The following is a 21,420-nucleotide window of genomic DNA, read 5'->3' on the forward strand; positions in this document are numbered from 1 at the left end:
GAAAAACACCAGCATGATCGTGTTGAACGTGTTCATTTGCATTTTTCTAACCTTATTATCACATCACGGCATGACTTTATGTCTTTATGTTCCGTAGAGCGTCTAAGCAACTGGAGGCTTAATGAGAAAAAGGGTGGAAAGTGATAGCGCTCCAGAGAAAGTCCCTCAGTGCGGATGAGTGCTAACTATGTGGGCCGACGCATGGAGGGAGGCGGGCGTGTGTGAGGGGGGTGAGGGGAGCACATGCAGATGATTTAATGCTGCATTTAAAGTGAAGATAGTCACTCAGACACAGCCGATCAATCGTGTTGTTGCCACCGCTGCTAACATTGTGTTGCTGTTGTGTTGCAGGTGTGCTGGGTGGCCTGCAGAAATCAATCAGTGTGTGTGTGCAGCTTCATCATGGGCGGGTGGATAAGTGTGTCAGCTGCATTCAGGTGTGCTAGCAGGCATTACTGTAAGTTGGGGGGCATGTGTGTGTGTGTGTGTGAACCCATTGCACAGTTGAGGACTTCAACATAAGCACCCCGTTATGTAAATGCTAGTGTTTGTGCTGAATTTATGGTAGTATTGTGTAGAAAATTAAAAAATGAAAAGAGTCGTAAATTTACGAGATTAAAATCGTACATTTACGAGAATAAAGTCGTAAATTTACGAGAAAAAGGTGTACATTTACGAGATTAAAGTCGCACATTTACGAGAAAAAGCAAAAAGGCAAAAATTTACAAGATTAAAGTCATACATTTACGAGAATAAAATGGTACATTTACACGAAAAAGAAAAAAGAAGCGTAAATGTACGAGATTAAAGTCATACATTTACAAGAATAGTCGTAAATTTACGAGAAAAGAAAAAAGGCATAAATTGATGAGATTAAAGTTGTACATTTACCAGAATAAAGTCATAAATTTACGAGAAAAAGAAAAAAGGTGGAAATTCACGAGATTAAAGTCGAACATTTACCAGAATAAAGTGGTAAATTTACAAGAAATAGAAAAAAGGCTTACATTTGTTGTTGTACATTTACTGTGCCGTGTGGAAAACATCTCAGTAACGTTGGAAGCCATCAGGTCCGTCATGGAGAATAAAACTTTCCTCCACCTTTCAATGTCCCATGTTTGGTGCTCTCCTGCAAATTCCAAGCGCCCTATTTTGTGGCTTTGAAGGAGACGAGACCTTTGAAGACGATTTTTCTACTTAAAAGTCTTCTCTCACAGATGGCATCTGGCGATTATTGGACTGCACTCGGCACCAGTAGCAACCTTCATTCGGGTCAAGGATGGTCCCGTGTCTTGACGGACAGCCAATGGGATCCTCCGGCTTGGAGCCGGTCAAATTTTTTTGCATAACCCTCAGGATGTTTGAAGAAGTTTTAAATGACTGTCTTACTGCAGCACGCTGCGAGAGGCGTGGCTTATGCAGCTCAACAATGCCACCGCGTTCTAAGAGAGAAAGCTTTTCTGCCTTTGCCATCAGATCATGACAGTGTGAATACCTGACACTAAACCACATTTTTGTCAACATTTTGCCTTTGAAAGGCTGTGCTCTTCAACTTTTGATCAGCTGATGAACAGCCTAGAAAAACACAATTTTACCTGCATTTTTTGGGGGGAAAAATAAGCGTGAACATCAGCATCAGTCGGCCAACTTCAGGCTGATTACCGATGATTCTCTAATGGCTGATCGGTCAAGCTAGTATCTGTGAACTTTGTGCTGACATTACGCTGGCATTGTGCATGTGAGATAATTGAGTCACGTGTGTGCAGCAGTCGAGAAGAATTTTAATCAAAATCACGAATCCCCCAACGTGCAACTCCCCCCCGCCAATCCCATATGAGTTACTGTTCGTATGGGACTAATGCTAGAGACTGCTGGAGGCGCACACCTGCGCAGTCTTCAAACAAGAGCTGTGTGCCCTTCCCAAGACGCTGATGAGCGGTTTGAAGGTATTGATTGATCAGAATGTTGACGAGCACCTCCACCTCACACGTCTCCATCCTTAATGTGCTTTTTGTCTGGAAGCTAAATAGGATTCAGCCACTGACTGATGACTTTATTACCTCCTACCAGCTGTGACCAAGCCTTGGGTCTTATTGGATGCTATCTGTGTGTGTGTGTGTGTGTGTGTGTGTGTGTGTGTGTGTGTGTGTGTGTGTGTGTGTGTGTGTGTGTGTGCGTGTGTGTGTGTAAGGGCCTGAGGAGACCCCCGCCCCCTTTTCGCTCAAGAATCTGGAGAAACTCCCTGGCAACCACACTGGAAGGATAAATGTGGCGCCCCCATTCATGGCGAGACTGGGAAGGGGGGTGTCGGAGTGTTGATCCACTTGTGCAGATATTAGCATCCCGTCTGGGAATACGTGTGGGAATGTGTCTCACACTCCAGTTGTTAGTTCATGAACAGGAATAACAGTTTGATGCACGAGATGATTATGCAGAGGCACCAACTGGTGGTGGATGGCGTACTGATATCGCAATATCACATAGTTTTCTCACAATACAGTATCGGTACAGCCATAGCCAAGTACATTTAGATATACAAGTATTTTGGGAAGGGTGGAGGTGAATCTACTGTATATCTGTTGGCATTTGTGTTTTTAGTAACTTACTGCCGGCTTTTTTCGCACTCCAAAAAAACAACATATGTTTTTTTTGTTGGACTACAACCCTTCTTCCAAAAACAATCTTTCCTCTTGTTTTCTCTTCCTCAGTTCCACAGATATCAGGACGTGTTGTTTTGTTTTTTTTTGTTACACAGTTGATCCCTGCATGCCGGGAAGCCCACGCGTACACGTTCCCCGACAAAGTTACCCGGCATGCTTTGCGGGTTGTAAATGAATAGAAAACATTTCTTTGTTTTGCATGTTTGCTGTGTAATCTTTTATTTCCATACGATTACGTTGTTGCATTATTTTTGGTTAGACCGTGAGCGAGGGAGGTGTCAAACTAATTTATTGCATTTCCTCAAGCATATTGATGTTGCACACAGGAGCGCCATGGGCGTGGCCTAGACTTGATTAGAGTGTCAATTATTCGCCATTTGCGGGTGGTCTCGGAGCGAATAGCGGGTATCTACTGTCACCGTATCGTGATATTAATCACTTGCAAAATATTGCAACAACATCGTATCGCCACAGCCACCCCAAGCAAGCAACCGCTTGACAGGCTGAGTAGCGACTCCACAGCCATTTCACTTTTTTTCACATTTCACTAATTTAAAATTTGGGGTTGGAACATTTTAGCTATCTAGCCAGTGACGTAGTTGGACAGAATTGCTTAAATTACTTTCCCTGAGCAGAGTTCAAGGATGAAGCCCAATATAAAAAAGAAAGCCACACCCACTCGGCAAATGTTAGGGTGCTGAGGGTGTTGTGCCCCCTGGATTGAAAGCAGACAGCTGCATCAGGCAGTAGTATCAGTATTTATCTGCCTGTGCCTTTCACACAGAACACGGCAAAACGCGTCACATAGAAAATCGGAGGAAATCGGAAAAAAAATGGTCGGACAACAACAATTGCTTTAAACAACGGGGCGGGAAACGTGAGACTCGGGTAGCTCAACGTTACATTCCCAACGTTACATGAATACCCATTCACACATTTGGCGTCCTGACACTGTTACCACCTCTGAAGGTGGAAAATTGTCAAGTTTTGCAATTCAATTGCTTCTCTGTATTTCATATAAAATGAATGTTAGAAACAGCCCCATCTGCTGGATGTGGCGGGGCACTAATGCAGATGCCCCTCACGCGGAGCCTGGCCGGCATTAACCCTTACGACGGAAGTGTTAAATTTCACATCCCAGTTTTGCCGGAGACCCTTTCACACAGGCGACCTCCTGCCTCCGTCACGGCTCTGACGCACAAAATTGCCGGGTGGACTTCTTCTACCACTTTCTGTGCTATTTATGGAACAGATGCCAGCTGGCGTGGCTGCGTGCAAGTAGGTTGACGTACGTTGAGAGCTCGGGTTTTTAGCTCGATGCCTAGCACTCTCGACTCTCATTCGGTGGGCCGCGGTGCAACATTCGTACAGAACAGAAACGGCGCTTGAATGACTGCTCTGTATTAAATATAAAACATATTAGCGAGTGCCGCGCTATCTGCTGGATGTGGCGGGGCACTTATGCTGGTGCCCCTGCATGCAGAGCCTGACCGGCGGTAGTCCTGATGACTGAGTTTGTCTTGCACGTGCATGCTAGGGTGGATCCACCACGTGCACAGCAGCACTACATGGTCGTGCACGAGGACACGCCCTTCAGGAGTGCCCAAACAAAGAAGGGGGGCGCGTGCACGTCAATGAAGTTGCACACACGTGCGGGGCCTCGTCATTGATTGGAGGCTCTCTCCCCCTTGCCAGCCCCACCCCCATCTTGTCCCATGGTTGTGCACACGCACCGACCACCCCCCAACCCCTTTTGTGTCTCAGCCGTGGCTGCAGGAATGGCAGAAGAAGAAGTGTGGAGCAGACTGTCTCCTCCCCCCACCATCAACACACCACTCTCTCCTCCCCCTTGCACCCCCGCCCCCCCCTCCAGTCCCTGCCTTTGTGTGTGCGCGCTGAGGCTGACTGCGTACCCGAAAACTGACACGGATGCTCGGCTGCAAACAAACACAAGCTCCCATGCATGAACATTCCCTGTTTTTTCAAACCTTCCTCTGTGACGTGATGGCCACATTTGGGAATATTGGGAATACCTGCGGATGCAAATAGAAGAAGAAGAGGAGGAGGACGTCACCCATCACCATCACCTCGCTTCTGGAGAAGCACGTGAAGCTCTCACTCCACAACCGAATCACATTTGTGGGGGGACTTTTTCCACCATCAGCATCCTTGCGAGCATCCAGTAATTTATCCCAGCCCTGCCTGTCGGATTTCTGCGGGATTTGGGGGATTTCTGTGGGGGCCGGGAGGGACAACTGATATGGATTAAAGGGAACCGAGAGCAGCCAAACTGGAGCAGCACGCGAGAGCACGCCGGGGGGGAAGGGGGCGACGGGACTCGGTAAATTCACGGAGCCCCCGGGACAGAGGTGAGTCTATATGCGCGCGTGCGCGTGTGCGTGTGTGTGTGTGCGTGTACTTCCATCATTGATGATCTCAACTGCAACTTGCATGAAGTCACGTGACTTTGTCAATTAGCCACCTCTAACCCTAAACGAGAGGGTCCAATTTTCTAATAATACTAATCAATATGTTGTAGCCGCAATTAGAAGTACTTCTTCTAATGGTCCTGCATGTCCCCCCCAGGCCACAACGTTAGGTACACCTGCAGAAGCGGAACAAGATGCAATACAATACTTCCATCAAAAACGCTGCCTTTTTATGCTCACCCTTTAAAGAAACGTATAACTTCGACATTTATGCTGTGCTGTTTCCAACATTTTGCATCTCCAGTAAAGCAAAATTAGGCACCCAAAATATTAGAAACAGCTCAGTGTGATGCGGCGCAGTCGTACACACTGCCTCTACGAAACTACAACCCCAATAATGCTCAATGAGTTAAAAATGAGTATAAGTCTTGTATTGGATGGCTAGGCGTAGTTAGGAAAGTGATGAATGATAGTGAATGTGTCATCGACCACCTTGTTGTGTTTTACCTCATTCTTCCAGCGCAGATTGAGAAGTCAGTATCGAATTTTACGCTAAAGTACGCATCTAAAAGTACATTTTCAGATACTGTTAAGAAGCAGTGAACAAATATTTGGGCGTTTATTTACCCAAACCGCAAAGAGGATGAGGCCTGTAGAAAGAATGTGACAGCCATCTTGCTGTACATCAAGTTTTTTTTACTTTAACAATGATGAGGAGTGCATGAGAAAGTGTAAAGAAAAATATGAAGCGTTCTTTTACCATACGGACAAGTACATTGCATAACACGGCAGCAACAGAACCAATGTTGGAATAGTAGTGAGGAGCAAACTGCTGAGTCAGCATTAATAGCGCTGATGACTTGATTGTAAGCAACAGTACGGCAAGTGTAGCACACATGGCTTGCACACTGACAGCTGAGTAGCGCCAACCGACATTCCAAAGCGCATGCAGAGGCAGATTAAGGTACTATTTTTTTAAAGCCAAATCAGCAGGTTGCCTACAGCCACAGCTGTTTTTTTTTTTTGTATTTACCATATCCGAGGTGCTAGTGTTATTTGCTTTTCTAGACCCGCGATTGGTGAATAGAGGGTTTTTTTTACGGGATGAGAGGATCTCTCTGAATGTTATGAACTCCTGTTTTCACGCCAGTGTTATATTGAGCCGTCTGCATGGATGTAGGTCAACTTGCTATCGTGGACGTTGTTGTTTGCTAGACTTCTTTAGACAGCAAACTGCCTGAGACTGACTCAACAGCGCCTATGCTGTTTTCTGCAAGTACTGCACTCACTTTGACCGCATTTTTTATTCAATTGGCAATCAATTCAACAAAATTCTGGCTTTGTTACTTTAATAGATATAATACATCCTGGCGGTAATGTTTACAATGTTGGTGGTCTTTCTGGCCGTCTGGCACACTGACATACTGATTCAGTCCACCGCAGTACACACACACACACACACGCACACACACACACACACACACGCACACACACACACACGCACACACACAAGGTTAAAGTCTCATAGGACACACACAAGCCAGCCGACATTTTGCAGTCACATTGATGTCAGTGAAGAGCCTCCGAGGAACAAAGTGCTGTTTTTTTGAGATAAACATGCACGCTTGCCCCCCCTCCCCACTCTTCAGAAGACAGGCGCATTGTGTGTGTGTGTGTGTGTGTGTGTGTTGTGATTTAAAAGTGGGGAGGTTGAAGTGTGTAGACTGGAGCAGGTCACTGAGATGAGACTGGAGGCTTTATAAGCTTCTTTTCAGCCACGCTGGTGACCATCCATCCATCCTTGCAAGCATCCTAAATACACCCCCACCCCCACCTCCTGCATTTGTCACATTTGTGCTAAAGTCATCTTCTCTTTTATGCTTTATTTCTTTGTTTTTCTGCCGGTGTTTGATCTCTGTGCGACTGCAAGGAGAGTGTAATGTATATTTAAACACAAAGAGTTGCAGAGAGCTTGAAATCAAGAGTGAAAACACAAAAAGCAAAGCCAGGCAAGAGAGTAAAAACTGATGATGCAGGGAAAAGATGTTGTAGGGAAGGAGACCACGGAGTGGGGTCCGAGGGAAGAAGGGATAGAATTCTAAGCATGGGGAAGGAGATGCTACGAAAAATATGTAGTAGGGACACATAGGGAAGAAGGCATAGAATAGGGGAAATAGGGAAGGAGATACTAAGAAAGCCTACATATAGGAGAAAGAGGAGTAGAGACATAAGATAGAAGGTGTAGAATAGGGGACATAAGGAAGGAGATACTAGGAAAGTCTACATATAGGAGACCCAGGGGTCGAGACATAGAGAAGAAGGCATCAAATAGGGGACAGAGGGAAAGAGATACTAGGAAAACGTACATACAGGTGACAAAGAGACACAGGGTTTAGGGACATTGTGAGGAAGCCAGAAGGAAGGAGACAGAGGGGTAGAAACCTAGGAAGTAAGGTAAAGAATAGGGAACATACTGTATGAAACAGAGCAGAGCATAGGGAAGGAGATAAACATTGGAGAGGACATTGGGAAGAATAAAGGGGTAGGGGTATAGGAGAGGACATTAGGAACAATACTTTCATAGGGAAGGAGATAAAGGATAAGGATGTAGGAGAGGGCATAAGGAAGATTACAAGGACAAAGAAGGAGCTAAAGGGACGGGGACATATTGAAAGGCTAATAGAGCAGGAGACAAAGTGTCCCCAACACAGTGGAAGTGAACATTTGGAACGTGGCGGAGGAATCTGGATCACTGGTAGGGGAATGTAAATATTTAAGTGTCCATGTGTGTCTTTGGCTGTGAGTCCTCTCTGAGGTCATGTGATCACCCGAGGCCACAACAAGACCTGTGTTCGACTCTACTGTACGTGCTTGACTTATAGTATGACGTGTGTCTTCCATCCCCGACAGGCTGTGAGTGGTCCCACACCAAGATGACGTCTCCCAAAAGCCGAGCCAAGAAGAAACCCCCCAAAGACAGCATGACGCTGCTGCCATGCTTTTATTTTGTAGAGGTACACCAGTGCGGAGTGTGCTCCAGCCATGATGAATCAACAAAAGATTCAATAGAAGAATCAATATTTGCCTGTTTTTGCTGCATCCCTCTAATGTAGCTTCCCATCGTCCTGTCCTCCCTGGTGTCTCTGTACTTCCTGGAGCTGACCGACGTCCTGTCCCCGGCCATGGTGGGCTTCCGATGCTACGACCGTGACCTCTCCATGCCCTATGTGGAGACGGGAGACGAACTCATCCCTCTTTTAATGTTGCTCAGCTTGGCCTTCGCCGGACCCGCAGCGTCTGTAAGTCCTATCGTATCCAATCATGTGCAAAGTGCAAAGTACTGCTGAAATCCGTTTCTGAAGCGTGTAAAAAAAATGTCTTTAACACATCACTTAATTAGCGGTGTGGCTTTAAAAACGCAAATGTTCTTATTTTTTTCAATGTGCTGCGCCATTTTGTTAATCTGAAGAGCTAACTTTTTTATAGTGTATCATGTTTACATCTGAGAAAAATATCTTTAAAAAATACCAGTCCTACAGAAAAATATAATAATCCACTGGTATGGCTGAATAATGGCCATCTAATAATAATAATCATAATAGCAATAATAATAATAATAATAATAATAACAATAATAATAATGTAATTATATATACACACACATATATATAGTAGCAGTAGTAGTAGTAGTACTTTATTAATCCCACAGCAGGGAAATTCATCTGTTACAGCAGCAAGCAAGATACACAAGTATGTACACAAGTAAAGAATGCATAGTCATTGACAATGCATGCAATGCATAGACATAGTGAATAAAAAATGGTTCAGGCGTATATATATATATATATAATTTGAATTATATATAAATTATATAGAAATTGAATTGATTTAATGTAATACCTAAATGAATTTATTTAAGTTAACTATATATATATATATATAAATTATATAGTAATAATTAAATTATCATTTTTATTTAACTATATAGTAATAATTACATTAAAATAAAAGCAATTGTATTTAATTAATTTATTTCATTTTATTTAGCTTCATTGAGTTGAATTTAATTAATTTGAAACATGAACAAACCATGAAATAAGAAAGATGTCATTGGCCATCACATATACCGAACATCACAATTAGCAATTGTGTTCAAAAGGGAGTAGGAAGAAGTCAAATGTATTTAATCCTAAGGTTTTTGCCATATGTGTCGTGTTATACAATATTGTGTAATAAATAAATGTATGCTGATGCACGTTATTAACCCAAAACAAAGCCCTGTGAAGATGTAGGGTATACAAGCTGCTGGAATAAAGTGCTGAGACATAAATATTACAAAGTGTAGCTTCTTCAAGGCACACTGAGCCAATTTAATCTCTCTAGAATCAATGGATGGATTGATAAATACACACCTGACATTCTAAAGTACAATATTGCACACAGCGCTGACCTCCTCAGTCAATACACACACGCGCACACACACACACACACACACACACACAATGCCACCATCAGCAGCATGGAAATAAAGCAGACTTTTCCGAAACTCATCCATCACCCTAATTGGAAGCGATGGCCACCATCGATAGCGTCACAGTAAAAGATGTGTGATTGCTGGTTTTTTATCCTCCTTGCTTACTGTTCATTTTCTTGTCTTTGTCCGCAGATCATGATGGGGGAGGGCCTCATGTACTGCATGCAGTCCAAACTCAAGACATGTCCCAAGACGGAGGGCAGCATCAACGCTGGAGGATGCAGCTTCAACTCCTTCCTGCGCAGGACCGTTCGCTTCGTTGGTCAGTCAGGGGCAAATATTCACATCATTTTTACTTTATTTTAAGCCATGTCCTATTTTATAAACATACTGTATATATTTCTTACATCTAAAAATGCCAATTTAATCTTATTTATTTAAATAAAGCTAGGAATGGGTGGTCACTACGGAAGACAGGATCACTCCTTAGCACCGAGCAGGAGTGACCAAACAGCGAGGGCCGCACACTGAAACATCAGTGATGCCGGGGGCAGCCCATCTCAATATGCTGAGACGGTTTTTTATATTTAAAGAAAGAAACCGCCTGCATCTCAGCTTTTTTGTTATCAGTGACAATGTCTATTATATCAGTATGACATTTTTATTTCACCTTTCCTCTTGTACATTTTTTTTGACTTTATTCTCATAATATTTTTGACTTTATTACTGTAATATTAACATTTTTATTAACAGTTAATTTTCCAAAAATTGCAACTTTTTCTTTGTTTTGTTTGTTTCTCATGTTATGACTTTTTTCCTTTAATTTTTCAATTTTATGCTCTATTTTTCCTCTTAATATTATATGACTTTACTCTTAATATTTGGCCTTTATTCTTGCTAAATTACTGCAGTTGTTTTCTGTTTTTGCTGTATTTTTTTTTAGTTTTCTTGTATAAATTGTATTTTGAGAAAGTGCCGAATCCACTGGACACTGCTGGCATAGAGGAACAAAAAAACAACAACCAAAAAAAGAAACTAAAATAATTTTTAAAAAGTTACCAACGATTCAAAACATCTTTGTTTTGACATTTGACAGCAGCTGCGACATCGTAGGGCGCATGTGGCTTGCTCAAAAGAAAAAGTAAAGTAAAAATAATTGTAAATAAAATGACAATAATGATAACAAAATATAATTTGATGAAATATAAGACTGTTATGAACAGATTATTGTATTAATTGTAAGTAAACAATATAATAATAAGACGTATTTTTGAAAGATTATTGAAAATCAAATCAAAAGGATTGTTGGCCTGGCTGTGGACTGTAATTGTTGAAAATGTTGATATCGGACATCAAAGAGAGACTATTCTGACCTTTGAACTTGGCTAAAAGCCGAGAAAGAAATGTGTCAGCTATCAAGATCATCTTAAAATCATAAGATCTTTCATCTAACCTGATTGTTTGGTTCAGCTGCCTCATAAACAAAAGAGATAATGCCCGGCGGGATACCTTGTGGTCATCTACAATTATATACTAGGTGTTATAGATCTATATACCTGTATACGTTATAGAATGTTTCCAAAGTCAGCCTTTCATTCATTTGAACGTCACGAGTGACCACCGGAGGACTTTTAAAGCCCAAAGTGACCTTGACTCTGCTCGTCTGTCAGGTGTGCACGTGTTTGGTCTCCTAGCAACGGCCCTGGTGACAGACGTCATCCAGCTGGCCACCGGCTACCACGCCCCGTTCTTCCTCACCGTCTGCCAGCCCAACTACACGGCGCCTGGCGTGTCATGTGACAACAGCGCTTACATCACGCAGGACATCTGCATGGGCAAAGACCAGTACGCCATCATGTCGGCCAGGTACGGGATGCCAAATGCACTTTATTAGGAATATACGTAAGGCACTCATGTGCGTGCTCGTCATGAGGGGATTTGTGGTAGTGAGTTGGCCGTTACACACGCTAACTGTGTCGGCTGATGATACGCTACCTTTACGGTAGGCATTTCAGAGGTCGTACTCGGAAAAACTGCAATGAAAATTCATTCAAAGTCCGAGAAACTCTTAGATGGTTTGACTTTGCCAAAGTCTGACTTCACCCAATAATGATGGTGCCCAAAAATGTATCTGGTAAAATTATTGGGCTCTAATATTTTTAAAAAGATTTGGCGTTGTTGAAATGCCGGTCAGATTGTCACTTCACAAACAAAACGAGTACTAGCTTATCACGATTGTTGGCCATGTTTTTTGTCGCAGTTTCTGACTTCCCGCTTGTCTTGAATGCAGCATTTCTGCAATACCGACAACTCAGTACATCGCTTGCATGCACGGCTAAAGTACTGACATATTAGTACTATACTGTCAAATGAGTACAACGCCGACGTATTAGTACAACGCTGACATTTTAGTGGCTTACTGACATATTCCTGATCAAAATGTTACGACCAGTTGAAAAGTTGCAAGAATTGACATTTTGCACTGTTGGATCTTCGGGAGGCTTTGAGTAGAGCTTCAAAATGCAAAAAGAAGAAATGGGAGTGGGACGAAAAATGCATTAAAGTGAAATGGGCTCAGCGCTCAAAAAACCTGAACCCCCTTCCCCTAAAGTAGAAATAAAATGTTCAAAGAAGCTGCGCCATTCTTGTTCATCAGCTGGAAAATGGGTTTGGGCATGCTTGATGCCAGTGTTTCCAGGAGGCTAGTGGGAATGTTCCTCCAGGTGGTGAAGATGGCTTCACGGAGGACATCCGCTGTCTGGAACTGATGTCCATTTATGTAAACTTCCTTTGCCATCCATCCCCAAACGTTTTCAGTTGGATTTAGATGAGGGGAAGACGCAGGATGGTCCAAAAGAGTGAGCTTATTCCTCTGGAAGAAGTCCTTTGTGAAATGCAGTGTTAAAAAAGCCAGTCATTACCACACAGACGAGGGGGCCTTCAGTCATGAGGGATGCCCCCTGCAACATCTCCACATAGCCAGCTACCATTTGACGCCCCTGCACAACCCAAAGCTCCATTGTTCCTTTGAAGGATCAAGATGGCGCCCCCTCCACTGTGCAAACATCTCAGGTGGGATTTCCTTGTCATGCCAGTAACTTTGGAAGCCATCAGGTCCGTCAAGGTTACATTTTTATTCATCACAGCATAAAACTTTCTTCCGCCTTTCAGTGTCCCATGTTTGGCGCTCTCCTGCAAATTCCAAACAGCCATTTTTGTGGTCTTGAAGGCGATGAAGCCTTTGAAGACATTTTTTTTTCTGAAAAGCCTTCTCTGGCAGATGGTGTCTGATGCTTACTGGCCTGCACTTGGCACCGGTAACCACCTTCATTTGGGGCCGAGGACGGTGCCGTGTCTTGACGGACAGCCAATGGGATACTCTGGCTCAGAGCCGGTGACGTTTATGTGGGGTCTTTTTGTGTTCCATGACCCTCAGGATCTTTTGAAGACGTTCCAAATGACAGTCTTGCTGCGTCCAGCCTCAGCAGCAATGGCGCGCTGCGAGAGGTCTTGCTCATGCAGCTCACCAATCCCACCATCAGGAGATCATGACAGTGTGAATACCTGACACTAAATCACATTCAATCGCATTTCTGCCAAGATTTTGGCTTTTAAAGGCTGTGCTGTGAAGGTTTTGATCAGCTGATGAACAGCCTATTTCATTGGTTTTGATCAGGAGCGTATCAGTACAATACTGACATATTTTTAACCAAGCTACGTGTAGCACTACTGCCTGCATGTGAGTCAAATCCAAATACCAACATAGTGGAGTGACCACATATTATTACATAGCAGACAAAATGTGCACAATAGCTACATATGAGTAAAATGCTAACATTTCCACCACAATACCTACATATTGGTGCAATACCAACATGCAGTGTTAGTTCAATCTGTACATCATAGAACAATGCATATATATTCATGGAATACCTACATATTACTGCAGTACAAGATGTAGAATATCAACATTTCTGTAAAATGATGACATATTATTAGTGCAATACCGTGGAATACTCAGATATTTACTACTACAGCTTACATTTTGGTGGAATACTAACATATTAGTACAATGCTGACATTTCTACTACAGCGCGTACATATTGGTACAATTTACAATTTAATATAATTAATGTGTCTGACTGTTTTTCACTTTTTTTTGCCCCTTTAGGAAAACCTTTCCATCCCAGCACGCAACACTTTCTGGCTTTGCTGCCGTCTATATCTCCGTAAGTTCCATTTCTTCTACTTCATCTTCCTTGTGTTGCATAGAAAGAATGCAATAGTGAAGGTGAGCTGGTTTTGTTCAAAGTGTAAAATGAGTGCAGCAGCAGGAAAAAGTGAGCAGCATCAGTCGTTGTCATTCAGTGCGGCTAACACCGTCCCACGCCGCTGCACTTTGACAAGCTTGTGTGTCCGTGTCGCCGCATCCACTTTGTTCTCGTTAACGCGCAGCGCGTGCGAGAAAAGTCGCTGCTTTCTTTGACGCGTGATCGTCTGCACTCCCTCCCCGCTGTGTTTAGGCCTTCAAGAAAGAGGCAAGCCGCATAATTGGGGCGGAAAAGAATACAACATAAATAAATAAATAGAAATATCATTCTGCAGTTTTTTTGTTTTTGCCATTTCTGTGGGAAAGCTGGATTTTTAGATTCAAGGCAAAACTGCTTGCATTTTCAAGTTTTACTTACTGACATACTGTAGTTGGACTAAAACGAAAATGATTGGCTGGCGACCAGTCCAGGGTGTACCCCGCCTCTCGCCCGAAATCAGCTGGGATAGGCTCCAGCATACCCCTGACCCCAATTAGGATAAACGCCATAGAAAATGGATGGATTTCATAATTTCAGTACCAAAAAAATGAAAAAAATAGCTCCCAATCTCAACACATGATTTTATTTTATTTTATTTAAAAACAACATAAATTGTCATTATGACTTAATTGAATAATAATATGAATAAATATTGTTTATTGCTCATTTTTATAAAGAATATTTTGCCAATTTTCCAACCTTCTCAACATTATCAATATTTTATTTAGTTTTTTTTGTTGGTTTTTTTTAAAGGCAGCACAGCAACTATTTATGCATTGTAGAAACTTGACTTCATGATTTTAATACAATACATAAAAAAATAGATCTCAACCAAATCATGAGTGTAAAACAAAATAAAATATTACATTTTTTAAACATTATTATTCATTTATTATGTACCTGCTGGCAGCAACAGCCCAGTTAGCAGTAAATTAGCATCAATTTTCTGAAATAATTTGACAATTTTGCATACTCTGGTGATCTTTTCAACATTAATATCAATATTTTGGCTTATTTATTATTTTTGATTTTTTTATTTTTTACACTTAAATATTTGGAGCAGAAAATAATAAAAAAAAAATAGCAGATCTTTATGGACAGATGTAATCTTGTAGCAAGTGGACCAACATATTTAAAATACATTTTTAAAATGTACATTTACATTCATTCATTTACATTAATTGGATATGTTATATTAAATATTGCAATATTCCTAAAAAAAACACATATCTCTCCTCCTTCATGTTATACGTGAAATGTCCAGTTCAGGCGTATATTATTCACGCTTCTGTACTTCATACGTGTGCATTACTGCGTCCACAGATGTACTTCAATGCCAGCATCAGCGCCACCACCAAGCTGCTCAAACCCTTGCTGGTGTTCGCCTTCTGCATGGCGGCGGGCCTGGCCGGCCTCACGCAAATCACGCAGCACCGCAGTCACCCCATCGATGTCTACGTGGGGTACCTCATCGGGGCCGGCATCGGCGTCTACCTGGTCAGTATGCTTGGCTGGAGCCAGCTTTCATAGCGACAAACAAAATAAAGGTCTTAATTCACCATTTTCCTGCTGGCAGTGACTGTCAGTAAAGTATGCTGGATGTAGCGCTTCACATAAATAGATGTTTTGTCTCTTTACATAAAGAGCTTTAGTCGTCCCATTGTGTATTGCCAACACAAGCACAGCCTCCGCTAACAAACCCTTCTTTCTTTTTGAGGCTTCAACACTTCTTTTTTGTTTTGTTTTGGCAAGCTATATTTAGCATCCCTTATTACGGAAAGGATGTGAGAAAGAGAGTGAGAGACGCAATAATCGGATAAAAGTTCGCCGGAGCAATTTCACACTCGATTTTAAGGGGAAGAAAAAATGTTGTCATTGCAGATTTTCTTTTGTCTTTCACTTTATAAGCTCGGGCACTTTCTGTTCCTGTTAGGGAAGATTAAGTTGGCAATCCTAACTGTCACCATTAGCATGAAAATAAGGGAAATTGTCCAGAAAATGAGGTAAATTCCTTCCAGTGGTTTGTGTCGAAAGCGGGAGGGTATGCCTATTAACATGGAGACGAGTAAATTATGCTCTACGCTAATGTAAATCAAAATTAGAATTGTTTTTTTTGGGGGGGGGTTACGTATTTGCATGGTAGCTTGAAGCTAGGCAGATTCCATGAGGATCAATCAATCTGCAAGCCACGCCTGCTAGGCTGTTTGATAGCGAACTAGCAAATCAATCACTACTCTGCACTGAATATAAAATAGGCTGAAAACACCCTCTGCTGGATCTGGTGGGGCACTGCCCCCTCTGCAGTCACTCCTCTTGTTATTTCCTACCCCGCTCCAGGCCGTCTACGCAGTGGCAAACTTCAGAGCATCCGAAGAAGACGCGTCGCCCCATCCCAAAGTGTTGTCGGCGCAGCAGAAGGACACCCTGAGGGTGCTGAGTCAGCGCGGTCACGACTCCCTCTACAGGAAAACCACCCACGTGTCGGAGAGCAGGGAGGAGCTGGGTGTGGCCATGGGTTCGGGGTCACGCAGCAAGGTGAGGCGGGAGAAAGCGTCTCTGGCCTCCCTGAAGCGAGCCAGCGCCGACGTGGAGCTCCTGGCCACCCGCGGGCCCATGGGCAAGGAAACCATGGTGACCTTCAGCAACACCTTGCCCAGGGTGGCCAACGGCAGCAGCCCCATCTCGCCCACCGAGGACCAGACCACCTCTCAGCGCCACATGACCTTCCATGTTCCCTTTGACCCCCAAAGGTCCCGGCAGCTGGTGTCGGAGTGGAAGCAGCGTTCGCTGGAGCTGCGCAGTCAGAGCTCCCGAGATGAAGACGAGGGTGAGGACAGAGCAGATGGGGCGAACACCGGGGATGAAGAAGGCGGGGTCACCGCTGGGGAAGCGGACGACCAGGGTGTGCCGTCCTCTCTTTACCCTAAAGTGCAAGCCAACAAGGGCATGGCCACGCCCACTGCAGCTAGGATGGCGGTGGCCCCGCCGCTGGTTCACATCCCCGAGGAGGCCACCCGTCCGCCGCCCGTCTCCCCAAAGAGCGCCAAGACCCGTGCCAAATGGTTATCACTCACAGAAGGAGGCGGGGTTAAGGAGCCGAGTGTGGGGCCCATTGCCGTGTCAACCCCTCGGGTGCCCACCACCCTGCCCACTCAAGCCCCCCCTCAGCCAAGAGTCACTCAGGTGAGCGCAAGCTACTGTAAAAACTACCAAACTGATTTTCATGAAACTTGGTCGGGGGCTGGGGCCTGGGGCCTGGGGCCTGGGGCCTGGGGCCTGGGGCCTGGGGCCTGGGGTCTGGGCAAAGGAAGAGCGTACCAAAGTTTGGCATGGTGGTATTACAGTATGTAAATACGCTGTGAATAACATATACTGTAGTTGTTGTTTTAGAACCATATGCAAAAACTTCTCAACTAATTGTCACAAAGCTTTGCCGGGGGCTGAGGCATGGGCGGAGAGCAGTGGATCGGATGCTACTTTTTGCCCCGTCCCCCGATGCCACACGTCCACCTAGAAAGACTCACTCCTGTCCTCCCTGCAGGTGATGGCGATGTCCAAGCAGCAGAGCCATGGCGGGCTCACCTCTGAGGGAGGCTCCTCCTCAGGCGGCGGCTCCAACTGCTCCGAGTCGCCCTACTACCGCATCCCCTCCGACCGGGACAGCTGCACTGGCAGCAACCCTGGCAGCATCGCCGGCAGCGGCAGCATCGTCACCATCGATGCCCACGCGCCGCACCACCCAGTGGTGCGCGTGACGGCTGCCAACGGGAAGCCGTGGGAGTGGAGGAACACAATCAGTGGCAACCTGATAGGCGGCGACACGGCGGTAGACAAACACCGCGGCCTTCTGCAGCGGCAGGACAACGCCCCGCTTTACCGCGATTACCGGACACTTCCGGTTAAAAAGGAGTCGCTGGCTGTCGAAACGGAGATGCCACCCCCACCTCTCCCCACCGCCTCTTCCCCTCTTCCACCCCCTCCTCAGCTGTCCTCACCCCATCTCCCGCCACCCCCTCTTCACTCGTCATCCACCCCGCTACCCCCACCCCCTCACCCTTCTCACATGACCCTCCCGCCTCACCCATCCTCTCAGGTGTCATCCTCTCAGCCTTTGCCCCCTCCCCCGCTCCCTTCCTCATCCATGCCACCGCTGCTCCCTCCCCACCCCTCGTGCTCGGCCGTACTCCCGCCTCCCCCTCACCCCGACCTGCTGATGGACAGCCACATGCTGTCCCGCTCATCCACGCTGCCTCGCCGTCCCTCCGTGTCGGCCCGCAGCCACGCCGAGCAGGAGCACTACTACAAGGCCCTGCAGAACGAGCGCATGCTATAGTGGGCGGCTCGCGGCGGAGCTCTTGAACAAAGCGAGGGTAGCTTGTATAGGGTGAGGACTTTTTATTTGAATAACTTTGAATCCTGATTGGCAGCTTCGGTCAAGGTTGAGCGCCAAGGGGATGCTCGGCGTTCTCGTATCGGCTGCTGTCAGAAGAAGAGAAAGGAGATCAAATACAAGGAAGGAAGAATTCCCTTCTGGTTGTTACGAGCTCCTACTTCTCCACAATAAGGGGGAAAGCAGCCTGCAGCTGAGGAGGCGATACGACTCAGACCTCAGATTTGCTCAATCTGTTTCCCTTTGAGAGGGCGAAGAAAGACGAGGAAAACAAAACAACCTCGGGCTGTGCTCCTTAAACTGCTGCCAACTTTTGTTTCCTCCCGCGACAAGTTGTTGTGTCTCGAGGAGCTTCAAAAGGATCATTGAAAGGATCCTTGCCTATCAGCCTGCAACCTTCTGTGCGCTATTTAAACAAGGAATTCGAAGAGTGATCCGAGCAAACGTGAGCAGCTGGGCATCCCAATCCAGGCGTCACAGAATGGCTCGTGACCGCAAAACCAACCAACGCGAGCGACGAGTCGACAAAGCAGCTAATTAGCTTCTGCTCGCTTCTGTGAGTCTTCATACCGAGTGGCTTTGAAGCCGTGTTCACACTTGTCACGCTTGCTTCGTTTCAAACACGCTGGTGCCGTTGCTCTGATCATTTCTTGGACGCTATCGTCCGAAATCTGGTGCCCAACAACGCAAGCCGACCGAGGCCGCTTGAAGAAGTGGTTTCGACGCTCCTGCAGGTGAACTCTGGTGCATCTTGAGCACCGCACGGACCAAAGACACGGACCGGTGTTACGATGAATTGGCAAATCACGAAGATTTAACAGTACAGACCTGGTACCCGCACAGACAGGATTTTTCTTTTGGATTGGAATTTGATCATAAAATACGTCACAAATACGGTCCAATCAGGTTTTTCCCTTACTCATTAGTTTTGACTGGTCAACTTTTGGTCTGATGCTGAAATAACTGGGTGAATGTTCAGCGAATTGGATGAAATCTGCGTGCCTGCTGTGTCTGTTTTTTACTGCAGTGGTACCAAACTACAAATGTAAACTTGTATTAAGCCCTGTTTCCACGTCGCGGTTCGGTTCAATTCAGGACATTCAAGGAAAACTGCACTTTTTTGTCTTCTGATGTGAGACATGAACACATATGTCTTTTCTGTGCGTTCTAAAGATATGAAAACAGCTAAAAAGAGTTAGCAGGGCTTTATTAGTCAACACATTTATTAGGATAAGCATTTTTCTTGTGAAGTTATTTTGAAATGTTCAGTTTTGTAACATATTACAGTCGTCCCTCGTTTATAGCTGTTAATTGGAGCTAGACCCGACCACGATAAATGATGCCAGTAAATGGAATATTTTCATAGTTAGGACATAGAAAACCTGTTTATGACTTTCCGAATGTGGTTTTTAACATTAGAGCGCTCTGGACATGAACTAACACCCCTATAGCCACCTTTATGCTCCTATTATTCATTGTGTACACCACATGACGCAACTCTTACACTGCAGGGACTCGAGACGGCCGCTAGCTAGCAAGTTAGACTCAAATTTATTTCTTGTAAACTTAATAAATCAAAAAGTTACCACTTGGGAATGGGAAAACGTTTTTTTCTCTATCTTATCGAACATGCCATGGCTGACTTCATGACTTCATACTGTACAGTGTTAAGGTAATGTAATGTAAGGTAATGTCTCCATGTTTTGTGTCATTACTGCCGCCTAGTGACCACAATCCTACATACCGCTTGTATTTCAATATGATTTGCCTGATAATAGACCATAGTCTACCACCAAACAGCCATCATTTATTAATTCATTCATTTCTGAAAAAACGCAATATAGCGAGGGAGCCATAATCGAACTGCGAGGGACGACTGTACGTAACAAACAGGGGCTTGCGCCTATGTTTTGGACTAGTCAACTTTTGGTATGATGTTGACGCAAAGAAACTCACGACAAGCTTGTCAACCCATCGGAAATCGCAGGAGGTCATTACTCAATATCGCAGTCTGACTCACGGTGTCATCTTAGAAAGAACGCTAAAATCATCACACAGCAACTTGACACTCAAAAGGTAGCTAAGAAATATACGAGACAAGTACCGATACGAGTTTAAAATAACGAACAACTATTTTAACTTCTTCCCAGCAGAGCAGTTCATTGGCCATGGCTGCCAAAGCTCATGAGCTCCCTCTGGTGGACACAGGCAGCTCAATGAATCATTGCAGGGCCCCGGCAGCCATGGCCAATGAACTGCTCTGCTGGGAAGAAGTTAAAATACTTGTTTTTTTTTAATTATTTTAAACTCGTATTGGTTCTTGCCTTTTATTTTTCTTAGCTAACTTTTGAGCGTTAGGTTGCTGTGTGATGATTTTAGCTTTCGTTCTGAGATGACCCCGTGAGTCAGACTGTTATATTGAGTAATGACCTCCTGCGATTTCTGTAGGCTTGATAAGCTCGTGAGTTCCCTTATAGCTTGTGATTGGCTCCTGTCAGATAGAGCTGCCTGGTCCTCATGGACTCGTGGGCGCCCCAATATGTCATTTTATGAGGTGGACATGTGCAGCTCATAGTCCGGTGCGGCTTATATACGTACAAATCAGTTTTTCCTCTGTAACTTTAGCGGATGCGGCTTGTACACCGGAACTTACAGTACACAACATTTTTTTCCACCTATGTAAGTGTCACAATGAGGAAACACCAAAGCAGTAAAGATAAAAAAAGTTACCTAAAAGTAGCAGAAGCTCATATTATTGTATTCATGTCGTGAAATATCAGCTTTGGCTGCTTTCATTCAAGATGGTGCTGCTAAACAAGGGTTTCATGAACTGAACCTAAGCCAAACTAAATGAGCGTGAGAACAAGTCCAGTAAATGCAAAAATAAGTAAATAAGGTCCTGTAAATTTTGTCTTCAGCTGCATATACACATTAATAATAATAGTAATATAATAATAATTTAAGAAAAGGCCAATATCTTAGCTTTAGGAAATAAAAAGCATATTCATTCATCAACACTCCTCTGTGTTGAGACTGTGTTGTGTAAAGTGAACTCCTGAGCTTACTTCTCCATTGACAAGTGCTTTATTTTGTATATTTGGATGAAATGCATTCTTTTTCCAACAACACCTGAAGCCATTTTCTACAATTAGGAACG

The 21,420-nt window shown here is 44.3% G+C and overlaps 1 protein-coding gene across 1 annotated transcript; it reads left to right on the plus strand.

The window, feature by feature from the left end:
* The first annotated feature begins 4,535 nt into the window (after positions 1-4,535).
* On the plus strand, positions 4,536-20,300 carry plppr3a (phospholipid phosphatase related 3a). Its single transcript, XM_054797591.1, has 9 exons — positions 4,536-5,029; positions 8,000-8,103; positions 8,203-8,388; positions 9,756-9,885; positions 11,234-11,429; positions 13,735-13,792; positions 15,197-15,370; positions 16,211-17,056; positions 17,415-20,300. The coding sequence occupies exons 2-9, from the start codon at positions 8,023-8,025 to the stop codon at positions 18,204-18,206; spliced, it is 2,463 nt and encodes an 820-aa protein (XP_054653566.1). The 5' UTR covers positions 4,536-5,029; positions 8,000-8,022; the 3' UTR covers positions 18,207-20,300.
* Positions 20,301-21,420: the final 1,120 nt, after the last annotated feature.

The sequence above is a fragment of the Dunckerocampus dactyliophorus genome, chromosome 13 (genome assembly GCF_027744805.1).
Source record: "Dunckerocampus dactyliophorus isolate RoL2022-P2 chromosome 13, RoL_Ddac_1.1, whole genome shotgun sequence".
Lineage (NCBI taxonomy): Eukaryota > Metazoa > Chordata > Actinopteri > Syngnathiformes > Syngnathidae > Dunckerocampus > Dunckerocampus dactyliophorus.